Source organism: Musca domestica, unplaced genomic scaffold (assembly GCF_030504385.1).
Source record: "Musca domestica strain aabys unplaced genomic scaffold, Musca_domestica.polishedcontigs.V.1.1 2, whole genome shotgun sequence".
Taxonomy (NCBI): domain Eukaryota; kingdom Metazoa; phylum Arthropoda; class Insecta; order Diptera; family Muscidae; genus Musca; species Musca domestica.
In genome coordinates this window covers 40,831,531-40,853,690 of record NW_026712249.1, presented here as the reverse complement: position 1 = coordinate 40,853,690, position 22,160 = coordinate 40,831,531, and the positions used below count along the sequence as shown (strand labels likewise).

At 34.9% G+C, this 22,160-nt stretch overlaps 2 protein-coding genes across 2 annotated transcripts; both read left to right on the top strand.

The window, feature by feature from the left end:
- Positions 1-10,629: 10,629 nt before the first annotated feature.
- LOC101900746 (uncharacterized) lies at positions 10,630-12,351 on the top strand. Its single transcript, XM_005188679.3, has 2 exons — positions 10,630-10,727; positions 11,023-12,351. Exons 1-2 carry the CDS (start codon positions 10,719-10,721, stop codon positions 12,037-12,039), a joined length of 1,026 nt encoding a protein of 341 aa, XP_005188736.2. The 5' UTR covers positions 10,630-10,718; the 3' UTR covers positions 12,040-12,351.
- A 4,519-nt stretch (positions 12,352-16,870) lies between these two features.
- LOC109611601 (uncharacterized) lies at positions 16,871-18,618 on the top strand. The gene is made up of 2 exons (XM_005188683.4): positions 16,871-16,971; positions 17,114-18,618. Exons 1-2 carry the CDS (start codon positions 16,963-16,965, stop codon positions 18,083-18,085), a joined length of 981 nt encoding a protein of 326 aa, XP_005188740.2. The 5' UTR covers positions 16,871-16,962; the 3' UTR covers positions 18,086-18,618.
- Positions 18,619-22,160: the final 3,542 nt, after the last annotated feature.

The window sequence follows — 22,160 nt, the reverse complement described above, 5'->3', positions numbered from 1 at the left end:
CGTACTTTGAATACCCTCCACCATATGGAACGAATTTGGAAATTTTCAAAAAATAAAATGCTTAAAAAATTCTGTTAAAATTTTAAAAATACCGAATATAGCCGTTATTTTGGGGTCTATACGACGTGGACCTACATAGACCTTGTTTGTCATAAGCCATTACCATATTCAAATTCGAAACTTGAAATAAACGGTGAATAATGTAGCTGAAATCATCAAAATATCGTACATAGGGAGGTACCGTTATATTGGAGCTGTGCGAAGACCTGGACCAGCATAGACAATTTTCTGTCACAGGCTATAGAATCCATTTCGAACTTCAAATACGACATCTCAAACAATTTCGGTGGTTATTGTACGTAAACTCGTCAAAATACCGAATATAGGGAGGCACTGATATATGGGGCCTATACGAAGACCTGGACCTGCAATTTTCTGTCACAGACTGTAGTATCCATTACGAACTTTAAATACGTAATTTTAAACAATTCCGCTGAATAATGACGCTAAAATCACCAAAATACCGAATTTTTTGGAGGTACCGTTACATGGGGGCTATACGAAGACGTGGACCTGCACAGACAATTTTCTGTCATAAGCTGTAGTATCCATTTCGAACTTCAAATACCAAATTTGAAACAATTTCAGTGAATAATGTCGCTTAAATCATCAAAATACCGAATATCGGGAGGTACCGTTATATGGGGGCTATATGAAAACGTGAACCTACATGACCCATTTCCGAACTTAACCTGCCTACTGGAAAAATAAACACGTGTGCAAAATTTTTGCCTTATATCTCTATTCGTTCGAAAGATAGCGTGATTACAACAGACAGACGGAAATGGCTAAATCGACTTAGAATTTTACGCTGATCAAGAATATATATACTTTGGTGGGTCTGACATGAGTATTTCGAGGAGTTACAAACGGAATGACAAAGTTAATATACCCTCCATAGTATGGTGGATGGTATAAAAATCTATATAAAGCCTATGTTATTTTCAGGCGGTGCTGTAGTATATTTGAAAATTCGCAGAAAATTACATAAAAATTACAAACAAACAATCAAAAGTAAAAGCATTTTCCTATTTTATAGATATAGATAAGTAATGAAGACATAAAATTTTCCAACGCATTTAGCTGTTTTTAATTCTCTATAACCACATTTCCTTTACAGAATATCTTTCTATAAGGAATTTTTCACTAAGCGCACGGATAATGAATTTTTTCAGCGACAATGCGTTTTTATAATTTATTATGGCTTTGTGCATTTTTTGTAACATATAAGAGGGAACGAGATAGACCGATAGTTCATTTTGATGATCTACAATGTAGTTTCTACATAGAATGCCATTCGCAGTTGATTTATGCATATCCGATCGTCTATCATCCATGTATTTAAATAAACCAATATTTATACCAACGCTGATGCTCAAATATGCATAGCTCTTTGTGCAACTGCAGATTTCCAATTGGAAATAGTAAAGGCCCTTAAAACAACAATAGCTACCATTTATGGTCATTGATGAGCATTATTATGATAATTATTATCATAACTAAAATTATTGATTAGGTCTGGGCAACAATTTAAACAAAAGACCTTTGTTATAATAGCTTATAATTATTACTTTCGAATGAGACGCATTTTCCCACTCAGATTTGAACAAAAGACGATTACAAGCCAAGACCTTGACCATGATTAGCTTAATCAAAACAAGATAGAATGGACGCAGTGTGAACATCATCTGCATCTTAGAGGGGAGCCCATTCAAGTTCATTTAACAGCTGTCAATAAATGGTAGTTTAGCGGTAACACAAATAGATCTCAATGAAAAAAAATATTTCAAGTTTAAAATATGAAACTATTGAGTTTTAAAAAATTAGTTCTCGAAAAATTTGACCCAGATCAGTGTCACGTGACACTTTTTACCAGAAACTGTTTTTCCATAGGGATTGATGCAAACATAAGGCAAACTGGTTAAAAACAGATCAAAATAGATTTTTTAGGATTGAGTATGTACAATTTTTATTTTTTTGAAAGCTTTTGTGGGGGAGGTTTCAGAAGAAGGGGACTTAAACATTCAATCTTATTTGAATTTCCATCTTATAAAAATGTTATAAGAACTGGAATACACAAAACTTTTGAGCTTCTAGAAGGAAGGGACCGATATTTTTAAACTTGTTAATAATATTGCTAAGTGTCCTGTTAAAACCAAATAAAATGCATACTATCAAGACAGACGGGCGGTCAACTCCTTCCTGAAACAAAATTTACCCAAAGTGTTTTGGGTTCGCGAAGAGTTTTTTGGATGAAACATATTTTGGCCATGTAGACCATATGAATGAGTTTAAAAAAAAGAGGCCATTAAAAAGGACCTAAAGAAGAGTTTCTAAAATTCTTCTAAGGAGTATAAAAAGTCTTCTATAGGCCTTCCACAGCAAAAGATAAAATATTCCTTATATTTATCGGGGTATCTAAGTTTTCAGGGTATCATAACTTTGATTGGGCAAAAAGTATGTAACACCATGAATTATTGGTCCTAGGCCCATGATGTTATGTATAGACCTTCCTATAACGCAGAACAGAGTCGATCTAGCCATGTGTGTCCGTCCGTAAGTCTGTCCGTGTTAATTTGTTATCACACTATAGGTCGCAATTATGGGCCGATCCTCATAAAAATTTGTATGAAGTTAGGGTTGAGATCGGAGTAAAAGCCACTTTTTTTGGAGATGATCGCAAAATATTTAGGAATTGCTTTACAAGCCATTATTATAGACCAATGGACGCGGAATTTATGCTGTTAAAGCGGCTGCACTAATACACTCAATGACCTCTTGGCAAAAAAAGAATAAAACCTGAAAAATCGCGTGAACATGTAGAAATAAAAATGAGAATATTAATACCTTACCACACTATATGTTGGTGACATTACAAGTTTGATTGAGGCAATTACGAAATTTAGCATGGAGCTGGGGTTAGGGCTACAATAGAAGCTTGTTGTTTTTAAAGATGATCGCAAAATATTTTGGGATTGATATCGATCACAATTTTAATAATATTGCAGTCGCACGGAATTTCGCATAAGGTTAGAATTTAAGACAGGACAGAAAGAAGTCTAGCATTTTGGAAGGCTATCGGATAATATTTAGCGGGTAAAGTGGATCATAACTTTTGTTTGAAAATGTTTTGATTACTTTTCGGCACGAAAGAGGACAAAGGCCACCGATCAAAAACGGAAGGTTTCATGGACTATATTTCGCACTATATTTCGAAAAAATCGACCAAAGTGGGTTTTACCCTAAGGAAAATTTCCAATATAGTTTGTAGAGTATCACATTATCGGCCCCCACGACTTTAGCCTTTTGTTCTTTTTTTTAGTTCTCATTACCTACAAACTCTAATAACAAAAAATATCTATAAGGGTCCACGTTTTCGTAAGATGCCTTGAATTTTAGTTATTTCGAGCGTTTTGGCAACATTCTCTAATCGATTTGCCAGTACAATTGTACTTTGGTTTCTATGCAGGTAGATAGTATTCCGACAGGGGGTATTTTATGTAAGAATATAAATACGAGAAATTTTTAGCCATATTTTGAAAAAGGGCCAAAACGACCCCTTTGTTGCCTCGTTATTTGTAACTTTTTTGTCCCAGAACTGTAATAATATAAAAAATGTTTTATTACGATGACCGAATTTTCCTTTTGTGATATCGAGAAGAATCACAAAACTAGTAGATTCTTACAGATGCTGGAACAGAGGAAATAATGCAGAATACACTCGTTACTTAAAATGTAACGATTACATGGAATCTTAATCCGAAAAATTGGTTGCTTTGGAATGTTAACTTTCAAAATGCCAATGAAGCCTACTTTCATCATTTGCAAATGCCGATAAAGCCTGCTTTCATCACTTGCTTGTTTTTTTTTCTAGCAAAGGCTTATATCTGCGAAGGTGTCATTGGAATTGCAATTTTTAAAAGAAGAAAAGTTGTGCTGAATTTTACTGGGTTTATACCATAATGTCCTATTTTTCAAAATTCAAAAAATGGTTGAGCCACTCAAAAAAAATCGAAGATTTGCAAAGTTGAAAAAAGTTGTTCCCGGCTTGTGCTCATTTTGCATTAAAAATTTTACTTTTCGGCCAGACGACTATTTTCGAATGTATGTCAGAATAACATTTTTCCAATTTTAAAGAAGTGCTCCCTAAATATTCTATTTTCAAAACAAAAGTCGTTAATTGTAGCCAATGGGCCGTTCCATTTTTTTTTTTTTGTGTATATGTCTTAAAATGTTCGAATGCATTACAGAATTGAATTTTCGAATTTTTTCATAATGCGGTGTATAAAACTTCGAACGGTCGAAATTACACCCTTTCCACCGATAACGTGATTCCAGCACTTTAAAACCATTTAGGTGACCAAACATAATTCCTCAAATTCTGATTATTATTCCTAATTTAAAAACTGTCAGTCAGTGTGGCGACATATATGAATTACAAGAACCATACATAATCATACATAATACATAAATATATTTGACAATTATTTTACTTTTTAATAAAAAGAAAATTAAATTAAAATTAAAAATTTAAATGTCTAATAGAAATTATTAATAATTAATAATAAATAATCGGGTCAAAGAAGTCCAAAAAATCTTTAAAAGTCCTCTATCAAAAAAATCCTTCTTCCATAATTTTTAGGAAGTCATTGAAAATACCTGTATACGGTTTAAAAAATATTATTAAAATGTCGAGAATTTCTTTCAGAAGGCGTCTTAAGCAAATTCTAAAAAAATATTTTTTTTATCCAGAAAATCCCTATATAAAGCCGAGAAGTAAGTGGAAAAAATTTAAAATAGTACTAAAAAATATTTTTTTTTAACTTTTTGTAATCCTTTCTCTAAATTTTCGATTTTGTAAAACTAAAAGTAAATACATCCTAGAAGCAACGGATTTAAAAAAAAATATTATTTAAATAATCTTGGACCCCCATTAAAGATTAAAAACACATGCGCCAAAATTGGACCTGTTTGTGTAAAGAGGGGTGGATAAAAAATTTAACCATTTTTTGGGCACCAATATGTTTAAATAATTACACTTATTGAAATATTGCCAAAAAAAAACTGTGATACATTCCGTTTAAAGAAACCTTGAGAAAGAGGATGATTTCAGAATTTGGATAATACTAATTTTTGTTATTCAAAATTATGACCATTGGTGGGTGATGTACAAGAAAGATTGGTCCAAACATTGTCCATTTTCGCACCTGTCACCAAGTCTGTTATAAATATTACCATGTGTCATGTTTTGTTTCAATTAATTACACCCTTCACTTAATATAAAAAATTTGAACTTTTATTGAGGAGATATACGTATTCACAGTTAATCTAATATTGGTACGTCCTTGGCCACCCTCCAGAGGGACATCGCTAAATTGGCATATGTTCTGAAACGGATTTCATCTAGGAAGCAGAGGGCCTAAAACCGTTGACCCAAAGAGAAACATTTTGAACGTAACAAATGATATATATATATATATCTTATGCAACCATAAAAAGTTCCGAATTCCAAAATATTTCAAATTGGTTCACTCTCTTAGCTAACCGTTATTTATGGACTAAATTGGGTATTATTTTCAAATAGCCTCTAACGAAGATTTTTCTGAAGATAATAGAACTATTTTTTCATTTTCTTACTTAACTAAAAACAAAATCATAACTACCTGTACTTAGTGTATGTATAACTGTACTGTATAAATTATTCGCAATTTTTATCAACAATTTGACCCATTTTCAAAAAACAAAAATAATTTATTTGATACATTTATATTAAATTAGTTTAAGGAAACACTCAAATTTGTTGTGCAATTAAATGAGCATTTATAACACATGAACGCAGAAGCAATTTTCAATCACCAAGTAGCTGTTAATATTTTGCGTTCAAATCCAGACTTATATTGAATCAAAAACAATTTCAAGCTTTACTTTTCAGACTAACCTTCAAATTCGACATAATTTTTTTAATCGCCGCCACACTTTGCAGTCGACATGGAAAAGCAACAACAACGATTTTAACGCACAACTAAAATGCCTCAGCCAGTAATTAGAGAGCTGAGCTAGTAAATTATACTAAAATAAAAATGAGGACATCGTAAATCTGACGATAATTACAATCGAAATTCCATATATGTGAATTGTGGAAACCGAAACACAATAACATTAAATAAAATGGGTGTGAAATATAAAGCTATCCAAAAATATATAATTAGTTAACAGGTGTGGTATAAACAAATATACCACATTATTTGCCGAAATAAAATTGAGATCTTTGTTTAAATGTGTTAAACTAAATTATATCGAAAGAGGCCAGTTTGCAAAAATGTACATGACAGTGGATGTAAGAAGTGAGGATATTAATTTAAATCAATCAATACCAAACTTTTGAAAAATATAATAAATAAATAATAAATGGGCCAAATAGTAAGAAAGCAAATTCAAACGAATTCTATTTTTCTACTTCTCATTCGAAATACTCCAAATGCAATTTTCAATTAGTAAAATAACTGACTGATTGAGAATCAAGACCGAAAAGTACTAAAATGTAGTAAAAAATTAATACTTTCTCTGAGACAAAAGAAATGAGCTAGAATTCCGAAATTTGGAATGAGAGTCACTACTAAATGCAGGATAGAAGTACCAAAGTGTTTTTGGAATCTTGAGCTCTAGAAGGGAACCATTTAATAGAGCTAAGCCCATTTAAAGTGATTTGGTATTATGTGAACGCATAGAGCTAAGAACTTAAAATTTGAAATGAGAATGAAGGTTGAAACGTTAGTTTGATATATGAAGGTGTTTTTGGAAATGGGTACTGAGTGTACTAAATGGTACTAAATTTTAAACAGTTTGGTTTAGGGTGAACAAATGATGACGAAATTTAGGTTTGTGATAATGATGTGGTTTTGGAAATGTGTAGTACAAGTGCAAGAAAAGTACTAAATAGTACTATATTCTAGTATTGGGTAAACAGATAGTGCTTGCAGTACGAAAAGTACTGAATGGTACTATATTTGGTATTGGGTGAAGGGAAACAAATAAAAATCTGAAATTTTATATTTTGATGACTCATGAAATATGTGTTTGAGATTTTGCGGTACTTTGGAAATGTTTCTAAAGTTTGTACGAAAAGTACTAAATGGGCTGGAATCGTCAAATTTGATATATAGGTCTCTGTTGGTATCTGGAATTCGGTGAAGGGATAGAGCTATTTAGGTCACTGTTGGTTTCTAGGGTTTATTTTGGACAGAAAATTGTCTGTGGTCCATTGTACAATGGTGTCACTAATAGCCACCTCGGTAAACTTCAATATGAAAGATTTTGAAGACTTTTCGGAATGAAAAATAAATTATTTTATCCGAAAAAAGAAAAACTTGATTAATATATAAATCGTTGAAAAGTTAGTTAGAGTAAAATTCTAGGGCAATTTAGTGATGTCCGTATTATGTCTGTCTGTTGAAACAAGTCGCAGCCCGTGTTTTTTACGTAGAGCTTCAAAGTTTGCATTGTGTCTAGAATGGTTGGTATTGAAAATGACGTTACCTCCCAATATTCGGAATTTTGGTGATTTTAGACACATTTTTCCGGGAAATCGCTTCAAATTTGGTTCTTAGAGTTTGTAATGGGTTCTACCTCCGAAAAGTGTCTATATATGTCCGAGATTTCCTATAACCGCCATTTAACGACACTCTTGGATACTCAGTATTTTCACAATTTTAGCCACATTTTCTATTGAATTTTTTAAAATTTTGCATTTATAGTTCAGAACGGGTTCAACCACCGGTATCGGAACATTGACCCACGGTTTCGACATTTGGTATTAGTTGTCGTTATTTTTGATCCACTGAAAAATCAGCGAAATCAGCTTCGTCAGCGAAAAGTCCACCCTAAAATTTTAGATTCATTTTAACAGTTTGTGTTAGTGACCTCAATATCAAATTTCAGAATTTCAGCTCTTTCCCTTCACAATCCAAAACAATATACATCTTTCCATCCTAGACACCAATAGTTATCCAAAATTGGTACCATTGGTTCTTTTCGAACAATTATAGTACGCATTTGCAAAAACTCCTCTATATCTCAATTCCAGATATCAACAGAGACCTCAATATCAAATTTCAAATTCAGCCCTATCCCTTCCGCCAATATCAACTCTAGTACCATTCAGTACTTCTTGTACATATATAGGACGAATTTCTAAATCCCAATTATTTTAACCTCAGACACCAACAGTGACATCTTTTTCAACTTTCAGGATTTCAGCTCTATTCCTTTACCCAAAACCATTTCCATATCTTAACACTCGATACCATTAGAGAACTAAATATCAGATTTAAGCTTCCCAGCACTATCCCTTCACCCAATACCAAATGTAACACCATTCAGTACATTTCGTACAACTATAGTACACAATTCCAAAACCCCTCCATATGGCTAAGCTACTCATGAACAGCGACCCCAATACCAAATTTCAGATTTCAACCGGCCCAGCCCGACTTTGGCTTTTTTTTACTGGTTTTTGTTAAATTTCGCGGAAATCGGTTAAGATATAGCTATAGCTCTATATACATATATTGTTCATGGGATTTGTTAAATTTCTCCCCCACAGCCGTTACATGCACTCCATAACAACGATACTCGGAGAAAAATATCAAATACATCTCAAAAATACTATTGCCAAATTTTATCGGTTCAGATTTGGATGTGGGTACAATATATATCTTCACCCGATTTCACATTTAATCGGAAAATGAAAAAAATACCCTGGACAGGCTCCGAGTCTGCGACACAGTTTGTATATTTCGAATAACGTGACAGTCAAAATTTCCTTCAAAATCAGCTGTAAATTCTTTAATATTCAATCCGATTGAACGAATTGAAATAGAAGGCTAAAATTTTGCACATAAGTGTATTTTGCCAATAGACAGGTTAAGATAGTAAATAGCCCTTGTCGTACACGTTTTTATATAGTCGCCAGATAACGGTACCTCTCAATATCCGTTATGATTTTAGAGAATTTATTAACCGGAATTGTTTTAAATTTCGTATTACAAGTTCGTAATATATACTACCGCCTATAACAAAAAATCGTCTTTATATAGCCCCCATATAACGAATACTCCCGATATTTTGATGATTTTAGCGACATTATTAACCAGAATTGTTTAAAATTTCGTAATTGAGGTTCGTAAGGAGTACTACAGCCTATAACAAAAAATTGCGTATCCAAAAAAATCGCAGTTCCACGTCTTCGGATGGCCCCCATATAACGATACCTTCCAATATGCGGTATTTTAATGTTTTTAGCGGACTTATTCATCGGAATTGTTTTAAAATTCGTATTTGAACTTCGTAATGGGTACTACATCCTATGCCAAAAAAAAAAAAAATACTTGTAAAGGAACACGTCTTCGTATGGCCCCATATAAGGGGTTTCATTTGTGAAGTTCTTTTCAACGGATTTTTTTTTTTTTTTTTTTTTTTTTGAAAATTTTTAAGTTCCTTTAAAACGGTAGAGGGTATTAAAAGATCGGCCAGGACGAACTTAGAAGCTTTTGTACTTGTTTCATATAAAATTGTGAATCTCTTTTATTTATGGAAGAACCAAACCTATTCAAAAATGTTTGAAGAGTTCTGTCCGGGCGACTTAGCCGGATTTCACCTATCGCCATCAAGAATATATTTTTCTCTTAGACCACAAAAACGTGTAAAAAACTTTTGTATATATCCCAATGACAAATATGTTACAATCACAGTCATATGACAATATTTCAATATTTTTATGACCAGTTCTTTTAAGCCATCCTACGTTTTAGATTACAAAAGAAGACCATGGCCAGACGGTAACCAGATCTGTCGAATTGCTGTTGAACTTCTTGTTTGTCGTCGGCATTACAAACAAATTATCGCCAATGTTGCTCAAATATTCATAAATTCTTCTTATTACCTAGACTTGAATAAAACTTTTAAGAATGGTAATAAATTCTGACTCCAATAAAAATTTCCCGACGCCAGGGTTGAACGCATTTAACCACAGTGCAATGATGGCTTGGTATAAAGTACCATTTTGTAATAGTTTTTTGTTTTCGGTACCATTACATGAGAGTCACCACCACATGTCTTCCCCGGGAAGACTTCTGTGCAGGCCATATTGCCTCACATGTAAATGGCAACACACAGCCGCACAGAAACAGACAATCGGGCCATGGATGGTTGGGTGGATGGATGAATAAATGTAATTACGCCATTACGACGATGACGGTGACGACGGCGGCGGCGATGTTGAGATTGTTACATTTTCAAGTAACGTTGTTAGCTGGATGGCTTGGCTGTTCGGCTGGCTGGCTAGATGACTGCCTAACCGGCTGACTGACTGTTTAGCTTAAACTAGCTACCTTACCAGCTAGCTAGCTGTTAGCCTAGATTAATGTCTTGCAAGCATATGGCAAACAGCGACTGCGATTGCGCACTGCGCCAATCTTCTGCATGGCTTTTTGTTTCTTTCGCTTTTGCTTTTACACTGGGTCGGCGAGCGGTGAATGTTGAACGATTGCCAAGTGATATAAAAGGCAGTGGTTGCAAGTTGTATGAATCAGTATCAATACGGATCTCGTTTAAAACGAAGCAATAGTTTAGTGTAATAGTTACTCTCCAACAGCTCAACAATGCGCATGGTAAGCCTCCACAATTTTTGGATGATTGGGAAACAAAAAACATTGTCCATGGACTCACTCACTCACCCACCTCCAACAATTGGATGTTGAGAAATACAAAAAAAAGTTGCACAACAACCCGGAAAATTATGAAGCATGGAATTCAAGCTTTTGCAAGCCACCAAACGATTTTCGCAATCTTCGAGGTTTTCCCATCAGCCGTGGGGGTTATGCAATAACAATTACAACAACAACGATTATGTATTTGTAATTCGTTCACTCATTTGTTTTTGTTTTTCGTTTGTTTCCATTTCAGTTTGTTTTTCCTTGTCTCGCCTTGTGCGTGGCAATGGTCAGCTGTGCTGAAGAAGTTGCCTCTGCCTCAGCCACTGCTGCTGCTGCTGCCAAAGAAAGCAAAGATGATAAAGTCGTAGAAAAGCGTGGCCTACATCTGGGAGATTATGGACATTCATACGGACATTCATATGGGCATCATGAACACCATGAACACATCAAGACCGTTACCATTGAAAAGAAGGTTCCCGTACCCTATGAGGTGGTAAAACACATCCCCTATACCGTGGAAAAGAAGGTACCCTATGAAGTGAAGGTACCCGTGCCAGAACCCTACATTGTGGAAAAGAAGGTACCCGTTCATGTCAAGGAATATGTCAAAGTTCCGGTACACAAACCCGTACCCTATACCGTTGAAAAGAAAGTGCCCTATGAAGTCAAATATCCCGTTGACAAGCCCTATGAAGTCAAGGTTCCAGTGCCACAACCCTACGAAGTTGTCAAGAAAATCCCCTATGAAGTGAAAGTACCCGTACCCCAACCCTACGAAGTCATCAAAAAGGTACCCTATGAAGTTAAGGTTGAAGTACCCGTACCCAAGCCCTACGAAGTCATCAAGAAGGTTCCCTATGAGGTCAAGGTACCTGTAGAGAAACCCTATCCCGTCGAAGTACCCAAACCCTATCCCGTTGAAGTTGAGAAACCCTATGAAGTCATTGTGGAGAAGAAGGTGCCATATGAAGTCAAATACCCCGTAGACAAGCCATACAAGGTGGAGGTTGAAAAACCCTACCCCGTACATGTCAAAGTACCCGTGCCCCAACCCTACACCGTGGAAAAGAAGGTCCACTACACTGTGGAGAAACCTATACCCTATGAAGTCAAGGTACCCATTGAGAAACCCTACCCCGTCTATTCGGAGGTGAAAGTTCCTCTGCACAAGGAAATCCCCATTCCCGAAAAATACCACGTTGAAGTGCCCGTTTTCGAGAAGCACGAGGGTGGACACGGTTACTCGCACTACTCACATCATCACTAAGGATTAAGGATTGATGTAACTTCATAACGGCTTTATAGCGTTAAGACCATAACTAAAACAAATCCCAAAACCAAACCCCCAATATAGCAACAACAACAAACTACAAATTCCGACAACATCATCTAACAAATTCCAAAGCACAGAAAGCGATTACAAGCGAAAAACGACACTAAATTGTTTGCAATTTAAACATCCAAGATGCAAATGAATCAAGCACGCAAAGTTGAGCTGGACGGACAATGGAGAAGTAGAAGAAGAAGACGAAGACGAAGGAGGAGGAGCATACCACGAGACAATCCATATTGAGAAGACTGTGAAAAATAGTTCCCACCAACAGCAAGGAACACTAAACAATAGTGATTGGACTATGCAGTCCCTCCGACCGCCGGCCAGTGCCTATGCCAGCCCGGCATGGAGTTGACTGCATAGCTCCGCCAACTAAACGTAGATTAAGCCAAATGTATTATTTTGTTTATGTTTTCCTTATTTAATACTCATGTTGACATTGTAGCTTAAGCGATATAAATATAAATATTTCTGAATATATTTGTATTTCCTTCTATCTGAATATATAAATACACATATGTATATATTAGTTAGAAATGAAATGAACTCTCAAATGAAAAGCAATGCGAGTTTTTTTTATTACTTATTTTTTGAATTTTAATTGGCACATCCATGATCAATTGCTTTAAATATCCTTGGGACCAGCAAATTTGGCATTAGAGCAATGATACCAAAAATTGAGCTAACCTAAAATTATATTGAAAGACACACAGAATTTGTGTGTGAGAGCAAAATATAAGGAGAGAGAGGAAATCTCAAAATCCTATGGGGAGACCCAAATAAGAATTACCAAAAAATGAGTTCGGTCGAGACGAGATTTGTTGCAATTTTAAATAATCATGAATCAATTGTCTTAAAATTCCTAATATTAAGGTCTGAGGCCTATTTGCAAAAATCTCTAAAAATACTAAATTATAGTTTATTCATGAGAAAAATATATTGGGACTATCAAAAAATCCACAATTAATTCGAAATCGTTATATTTAGAAAATTTGAAAATCTTAATCTTAAAGTTCCCACGGATTGTTTCTGCTCATTATGACCTCAAATACCAAACCACAGTCTATGCTTGATATAAACAAGTAAGCAAAGGCTATAGTCGTGCGGGGCTAACCATGTGATACCCTTCAACACTACAATTAGTTAGAAGTCCCCTTATGTCCAAATCCATTTTGGAAGATTTCGCTTTTGAAATTATGTGAAGGAGCACTGCCCAGATATTACCCTTAGCATTTTGACCAGGGACATTTTTATTATTTTGGCACTCCGTCTTATTTTGCGATTGTCTCCAAAAGCAAGAGGCTCCTCTGTATCTCCAAATTTAGACTCTTTTATACGATCTTCTTGTCTACGATATTTGGCTATATTCGTCAAAGAAATCAGCAAAAAAGGCAGAAGTTCACATTTTGTGTATTTCGGCTATCGCCGAACGGCTGCAAAATCAGGAACATTTTTAGTTGTTGGTCCATTTCAACCCCTAAATATATTGCAGACATCTTTGAAAACAATAGGTCTAGCCCTTCTGAGCCTAGCCCTACCCTTTTCGTGAGGATCGGACGATAATTGCAATCTGTATATAATATCCCAAACCTGTTTTGTAAGGTGGAAAAATGTTACAAAATGTACACCTTAATATTATAAGTCAAATTGAAAAAATCGCATGCGATAAAAAATATGAAATAATAAAAAAATGTCACAAAATACTTAAAAATCTATATTAAGACCATTTTTTACTTATTTTTATGCGATTTTTTTAGATTTTATATTTTAATGTCAAGAGGGCATTCTGAATTGACAAAATTTGTCAAAATCGGTCCAGCCATTCTTGAGATATAAGCATTCCATCTAACATTCCTTTCCTTTGTATATACACATTGTATATATTTTGCTATACATATCCGATATATTTACTATCGGCATCTACGTAACGGTCAGAATTGACCTGTTCGTCTATTTATTATTTCGCCGGGACTAAAAATATTCGCAATTTAATGGAAAATTTTACTTTTATTTATCACAAATGTTATGGTCTATTTCACCCACTAAATATTACCCAATGACCATCAAAATTGGAAGACTTCTAGCCGTCCCTAGGCTCTAGCCCCATGCTAACTTCCGCTTCGATTGGTCCATAATTGTGAACTGTAGAGCAACTGCAAAATCAGGAAATTTTTCAGTATTTGGTCCATTTCAACCTCTTAAAATTGTGCGATCATCTCCAAAAGAAATAGGGTTCTATTCTGACCTTAACCCCACCTACATTTTAAATTTCGTGAAGGTCGGGCCATAATTGCGACCTGTAGAGTGATTACAAATTAACATGGACAGACGGACAGACGGACGGACAGACATACATAGCTAGATCGACTCAGCGCGGCGAGATAGGAAGATCCATATATACTTTCCTATGTGGGAAATCAATATTTCGAGGTGTTACATAATTTTTGGCCCAATCAAACTTATAATACCCCCAACACAAAGTGTTGTAGGGTATAAAAAAAGTAAAATAGTAGTATAGTACAGTCGATTTTGTCAACAAATGTATTCCCCCAACCTTGAGTTATGATTATTCAAACTGTTAACCCTTTATGGGGAGGATCCGAAGCAGTGACCTTGTGACCCTTTGTGGGTACCAGAAGGGGTTGGCAGATATCTATCAACTTCACAACAGATTTTGCGTTAGCTAAAATGTTGGGATGTGGGCAATTTGAAGAGAATTCGCGTTTTATTTCGCGTTTCGTGATCGTTTTGGTTATTCGAAATTTTGATCTTTTGTGGGGGAGGTACCAAAAGGAATAGTCCGATCTTTACCATCTTTCTGTGCAGTAAATTATTTTCTTTGAAAATGTTGACATTTTATGTGGGAGTTACCAGAAGAAGTGGACCGATATTGCCTAGCTCCGAACTCGATCTAAATTTTGATAATAATATTATGATGTAACAAAGTTTGACCAAATCGGATACTCCCTTCGAGAGTTATCGTGCGCACCAGCCAGTCCGAGAGACAGACAGACGGATAGACATCGCTAGATCGACTCCGAATAGCCTGAAACGGATTTGGTACAAAGAGACCTAGGTTCTAAAATCGTTATTTTGATGAGGCACATTTTGGCCGTATCAAATGATATATACCCTCTCTAGCCATATGGATGAGGGTATAAAAATAAATTATCTTGTCGTCCTCCTAGTTGGGATTTGGTCAAAGTCTCAAACACCACATTTCAAACAATTCAGAGGGTTTGTACCGTTATATGGAAGCCGTAAACCAATATGGACAATGTTTTGACAACAGCCGTAAGACCCATTATGAACTAAGAATACAGAATTTTTAAGAGATCCGAAAAATGGGGCATATACCGTAAAAATTCCGAATATCTGGATGTACCTTTAAATTGTTGTAATTACAATGTTCCGTCACCAGATGTTGAGCCCGTACCAATACTTATACCAAATTTAAAAAAATTCGGAGAAAAAATATGTCGAAAATCATGAAAATGCCGAATAACGGGAGGTATCGTTATGTGTCCGCTACATAAAAGAGTTGACCTATATTTACAATGTCTTACTAAAATATGTAGAACACGTTGCTAAATTCTAATACTAAATCTGGAAAGAAATTCGTGAAAGAATGATCTAGAACCCATTACGAACTCCAAATACCAGTTTTTTCACAAATCCGAAGGAAAATTTTGCGTAAAATCATCAAAATGTCGAATATCGGGAAATACTGTTATATGGGGGGTATATAAAATGTTGTCCGATATTTCTTATTTTCAGTACCAATCATCCTAGACACAATACAAATTGTTCTACCAAATGTTGTAGCTCTACGTCAAATAATGTGGGCTGTATACAGATTTCAACTTAAAGACAGACGGACATCGTAAAATCGATGTAGAATTTTATGCTGATCATGAAAATATATAATTTATGAGGTCTACGACGAATATTTCGGGATGTTAAAAACGGAATGTCAAAGTTAAGGTATTAGTATTAGTCAAGGTGGAAGGTATTAAAATACAAAGCAGAAAGAAAACTTGAAATTGATTTTGCTTTCGAAATTTGCCCTGCCCCAGCTAAAGGAAACCCTCCACAACTCTCAAAAATTAATAGGCAGTTGTTTTCATAGATTTTTTTAAACATTTCATTTTTAATATTTTCACAGCACAAACCTACCGTTAATTAAAAAGTACAGTTTAATTTGCAAATTATTTCAGAAGGTCAGAAATAATTTGAATAACAATTTTTCAATTACCTCAACTTTATTATTCCTTGGTCTATTATTTAGATTAATTTCAATGCATAAACATAAATACATACATATGCAAATCACTGCCATTCGGGATGATTATTCTTACCCTTTTGCAACAGATTTCCTTTTATTCAAAACTTTATAACAATGCCAGGAAGTGTATATTTTTTTACGTTACTTTTTTTTTCAAAATCTAACCCAACTCCATAAAGCGAACAACACACAAGTCAATCAAAAGCAACAACACACATATGAGTTAGTGTGTGTGTGTCTGTGTGTGTGCTTGCAATAAAGATATTACGAAGTAAGACTTGTTACACTTTTTATGTTACGTCGTTAGCTATAGCCAGCTGTAGTATGTCTTTTAGTGAGACCATCCGCCTTCTCGCCCTGCCCGCCATACTGCATGCGTTGGTTTTACCACCTAACTGGTCAAATATGAACGGTTACACTGCAAGTGGCAAATGTTGAGCAGCAGCAGCAGCCACAGCAGCGAAGAGCTATAAAAGACATCCAACTGCATATTGTCGATATCAGTCTCAATTCGGATCTCGTCGAAAGCAAAACGATAGTTTAGTGTCATAGTTTCCTCTAACAGCTCAACAATGCGTTTGGTAAGTGATCGACCGACCGACCATAAACGGAAGCATTGCTATTGTTTAACCACAAAACATTCAATTTAAGGAAAAACTAGGAAGTGAAAGTTTTCCAGCTGCGATTGCATTATTAATAATTTCCTTCTTTCTACCATTGCAGTTTGTGTTTCCTTGTCTCGCCTTGTGCTTGGCTTTGGTTAGCTGTGCCGAAGAAAAAGCAGCAAGTGATAGCAAAGATGATAAGACCATTGAAAAGCGTGGCCTACATTTTGGCAGTCATCATGGCCATCATGAACACATCAAGACCATTACCATTGAAAAGAAGGTTCCAGTGCCCTATGAAGTGGTAAAACACATTCCATACACCGTGGAAAAGAAGGTACCCTATGAGGTAAAGGTACCTGTGCCAGAACCCTATATTGTGGAAAAGAAGGTTCCGGTACATGTCAAGGAATACGTTAAGGTTCCGGTACACAAACCCGTACCCTATACTGTGGAAAAGAAAGTACCTTACGAAGTCAAATATCCTGTCGACAAGCCTTATGAAGTCAAGGTTCCCGTGCCACAACCCTACGAAGTTGTCAAGAAAATCCCCTATGAAGTGAAGGTGCCAGTACCCCAACCCTACGAAGTCATCAAAAAGGTACCCTATGAGGTTAAGGTTGAAGTACCCGTACCCAAACCCTACGAAGTCATCAAGAAGGTACCCTATGAAGTCAAGGTACCCGTAGAGAAACCCTATCCCGTCGAAGTACCCAAACCCTACCCCGTTGAAGTTGAGAAACCCTACAAAGTTGTGGTGGAAAAGAAGGTGCCATATGAAGTCAAAGTGCCCGTAGACAAACCATACAAAGTGGAGGTTGAAAAACCCTACCCCGTTCATGTCAAGGTACCTGTGCCCCAACCCTATGTTGTTGAAAAAAAGGTGCCCTACAAAGTTGAAAAGCCCGTACCATATGAAGTTAAGGTACCCATTGAGAAACCATTCCCCGTCTACAAGGAAGTCAAGGTTCCTGTGCACAAAGAAATTCCCATCCCCGAAAAATATCACGTAGAAGCTCCCATCTTTGAGAAGCATGAACATCATGGTCAGGAGGAATACCATGGCCACCATGGTTACCACAAGAAATAAATTTGATATGTGGCGGTAAATTCTGAGAAAATAAAGAAGAACACGCAGCAAAAGTCATCTGTAATAGTAACAAATTCAACCTTCAGCACAAATATTAAATTTCCGAAAAGCAAAAAAACGAAAATCGAAACCAAGCACAGAACGCGATTACAAGTGAAAAGCAATATTACAACAAAACTCTTTGCAAACACCAACACCAAAATAGAGAAAAATGCAAATAACAGAAACAAAGCACGCACCGTTGAGCTGGACGGATCACTAAGGAGGAGGAGGAGGAGAAGAAGTAGAAGGAGGAACAAGCGAGACATCCATATTGAGGAGAAAACTGTAAACTCTTTTTCGAACAAACGTGATGGGGCTATGCTGTGAAGGGGAGGTGGCCTTCAGCCCCTCCCCAAAGCATAGTCCACCAGAAATTAGAGTAAGCCAAATATAATTAAATTATATAGCCTTATAAAATACTCATGTTGACATTGTAGCTTAAGTTTTTAAATAATATTTGTTTTGTTATTTTTAAATAAATAAATTAGGCAAGAACTGAAATGGGTAATGTGTGTATTTTTTTTAAATGAGGTAATTTTCATGAAATGGAGACGATTTTTGCATAACCAAAAAATTAGATTTTCTAGAAATGTCTTTTGAGAAATATCGAAAATTTTCTATTGAGTAATTAAAAAAAAAAAAAATGGCCCAAATTTGGTTTTACGTCATGCCACTTTTTTTGCAATTACATTTTTTTGTTTCGAGTGTTTGTCTGTTATGCGTTATATTTTTATTCATGCATAAAAGCAATAAAAATATATTTTTTGCAATTAAAAATATTTTCTCGAAATTTCCTTTTAGTATTTTGTAACAGTGGTACAAAAACAAGTACAATGGTGCTTATTTCGACTAATACATGTACGGAGTGGATGTTTCATCGTCTATGTCTTTTCAGCAGACATAAAAATTGGCAATACTTGTACCACATTACAGGAGACAGGGATATGCCGCATATTGATTCGTTTGAACTGATAAATAACGGATATTTTTGTGAGATTTTTATGGCCTCTACCATAGTATGGAGAGTATATTAAGTTTGTCATTCCGTTGGTAATACCTCGAAATATACATTTCAGACCTCAAAGAATAAAATTCCATGCCGATTTAACAATGTCCGTCCGTCTATGGAAATCACTCTAATTTCCGAACGAATTGATGTAGGTTGATTAACGTTTAGTTTTAGTCCCCATATAACATATACGGTATTTTCATTATTATAGCCACATTGTTTACTGGAATCGTTTGAATTTCTTAATAGGTACTACAATCTACGACAGAAAATTTTCTATATAGATCCAGGTCTTCGTATAGCCCCCATATATCGGTACCTCCCTATATTCGGTATTATTATGATTTTAGCCACATTGTTCACAGGAAGTGTTTAAAATTTCGTATTTACAGTTGGTAATAAGTACTGCAGCTTATGGCAGAAAAAAACATATACAGGTCCAGGTCTTCGTATAGCCCCCATATAACCGTACCTCTCTGTATTTGTTATGAATTTAAGCTATATTATTCTCCAGATGTGATTCAAATTTCGTATTTGTAATGGGTACTATAGCCTATGACAGATAATTGCCTTTGCAGGCCCAAGTCTTCGTATGGACCCAAAAGAGACGGTAACTCCCTATCTTCGGTATTTTTAAGATTTTAACGTAATTTTTTAACGGATTCTGCCTGAAATTATATTACAAATCTAAATAGCGAAAAAATTATCCATCAAATAATTTTTTTGCCATTTCACGATGCGTAATGTTTTTTGTTTAAATTTCAAATCGGTAAGCTCTTACACAAACAGCATCTATATTTTCATATATTTTTTCCTAAGCCTTACGGTTACAGAGTATATATAATTTAATTCGGGCAAAAGGTCTCTTTGAACTTAATCTGTTGTAGAACATTTCAAGTTGATCTAGGAATGTCCGTCCGTCTTCCATATTGGTGCCCTCTTTCTGGTACCTACCTCACAAAAGGTCAACATTTTCATAGAAAATAATTAACCTCTTAGAATAACAAATGACCATCCGAATTTGTTCAAACATTTATATCTGTACTAGGTCACGTGATATTTTGACTAATTATAACTTTTACAAAATGTGAAATAAACGTCCGATCGGCTTCAAATTTCGAATATATAAAGATGGAGTATGACGATGTAAAGAATATATCGGTCCATTTCTTCTGGTTGTGAGGGTCGCATGAAATGAGAAACCGATTCCCTTATAAATGTTCATATATTCAAATATTTATATCAACACAAGATCTTAATATCGATCCACCCCATCTGGTATCGTCCCCACAAAGTGTCACAATATTCAATACTTATGTCTCTCATAGCTATCAAAATAGTCTGCGATTATTTTCAAACTTGTTATATCTAAACATTTCTTTCAACCAGACATCGTATGTGAATCTAACAGTCCACTCCTTCTGATACCTCCCCACATAAGGTTAAAATTTTAATTTGCATTTTTTCTGTCTAAATTTTGCACTACTCAATATTTTTTATTAGTAATAGATGAAGTGCGAAAATTGAATACATCGTTTCACTTTATCTTAATTTTCCGAAATCATAACTTATTTCATATAAAGTAAAAGAAGTTCTCTATAGTCCAAATCTGGCTCCCTGTAATATTTATATCAGATTTATGTCAGATACGAAATTGACAATATTGGTCTTCTCCTTCGGCTCATAAAGGGTCTACAGCTTAAATAGTCATAATGCAAGTTTAAATATATTTAAGTCCTTTTTAAATTTGTTTAATAACTAACAGGATCGTAGCAGATAAAAATATTTCAACAAATTATTTGTCAAAAATATCTGCTATAGGTACTAGAGTGGATTAAGTAAGATTTCAACGTCAGGAGTTCATATATATTAAAAACAGCTTTGTGTCATAGGAAGTAGTACCCATCGGGAACTCCAAATTCCACATTCGAAATAATCTCGGTGAAAAATGTGTCTCAAATCTTTAAAACACCGAATACAGGAAGGTACCGTTATATGGAGGTTATTCGAAGATGTGGACGTGTATAAGACGCCAAAATTTTGCGAAAATACTTTGAAGCGGGGTTTATCGTAAACCAAAAAATAGGCCTACAGGACCTACATTTATTATTGAAGTAGTACAACGTTTTCTAAAAAAATATTTTCTTCTGTATAGGGCCAAGGCGATATGAATGCCTTAAAAAAGTTAGACCTAAGAACCCAAAATTATTTTTAAGATCTACAATCCAATTTTTTAGATCTACAAACCTATTTCAACGTGTCCATTTTTTAAACCTAGAAACCAACAGTGACCTCAATATCATATTTCAGAAATTCAGCTCTATTCCTTCACATAATGCCAAATTATGTAGTTTTTAGTTCTTTTCGTATAATTAAAATAAACATATCCACAACCATGACCTTCTCTCAATAACATACACCAACAGTGGTATCCATATCAGATTTGAAATCTATGCTCCAGTCCTTCACCTAAAAACAAACTTAGTACTTTTTTGATAAATTATAGTACACATTTAAAAAGCCCACCACCAAATCTGAACTTTAAAACAATTATAGTACGCATTTGCAAAACCACCTTCACATCTTAACCTCAAACACCAGTGACATCCATTCCGAATTTAAGGATTTTATTACTATTTTAGAGTTATTCGTAAATTTCGAACTTCCAAAAACCCTTTCGTGCATCTATCCCGCACTCCATAAGCGATTCTTATTCCATATTTCAAAATCCTAGTTTCTTCCAATAGTCAAACACAAAGTATTAAATTTTTTAGTATATTTCGTATCCTTTAATACGCACCGAAAAAAGCAAAATTTCAAGATTCTAATTTCAGTCGTTTCATATTGTTGTCTTTTGTGTCTTATAATAACATTTGATGAAAATATTTTTATAAAATTATAACCGAACATGACTAAATCGACTCAAAATATGATTTTAGGGAGATCACCGAAAGGATCTAAAATACATCTGCAAATCAATATGCTTCGCATAAAATCACAACTCGCCTTTAAAACGCGTTACCA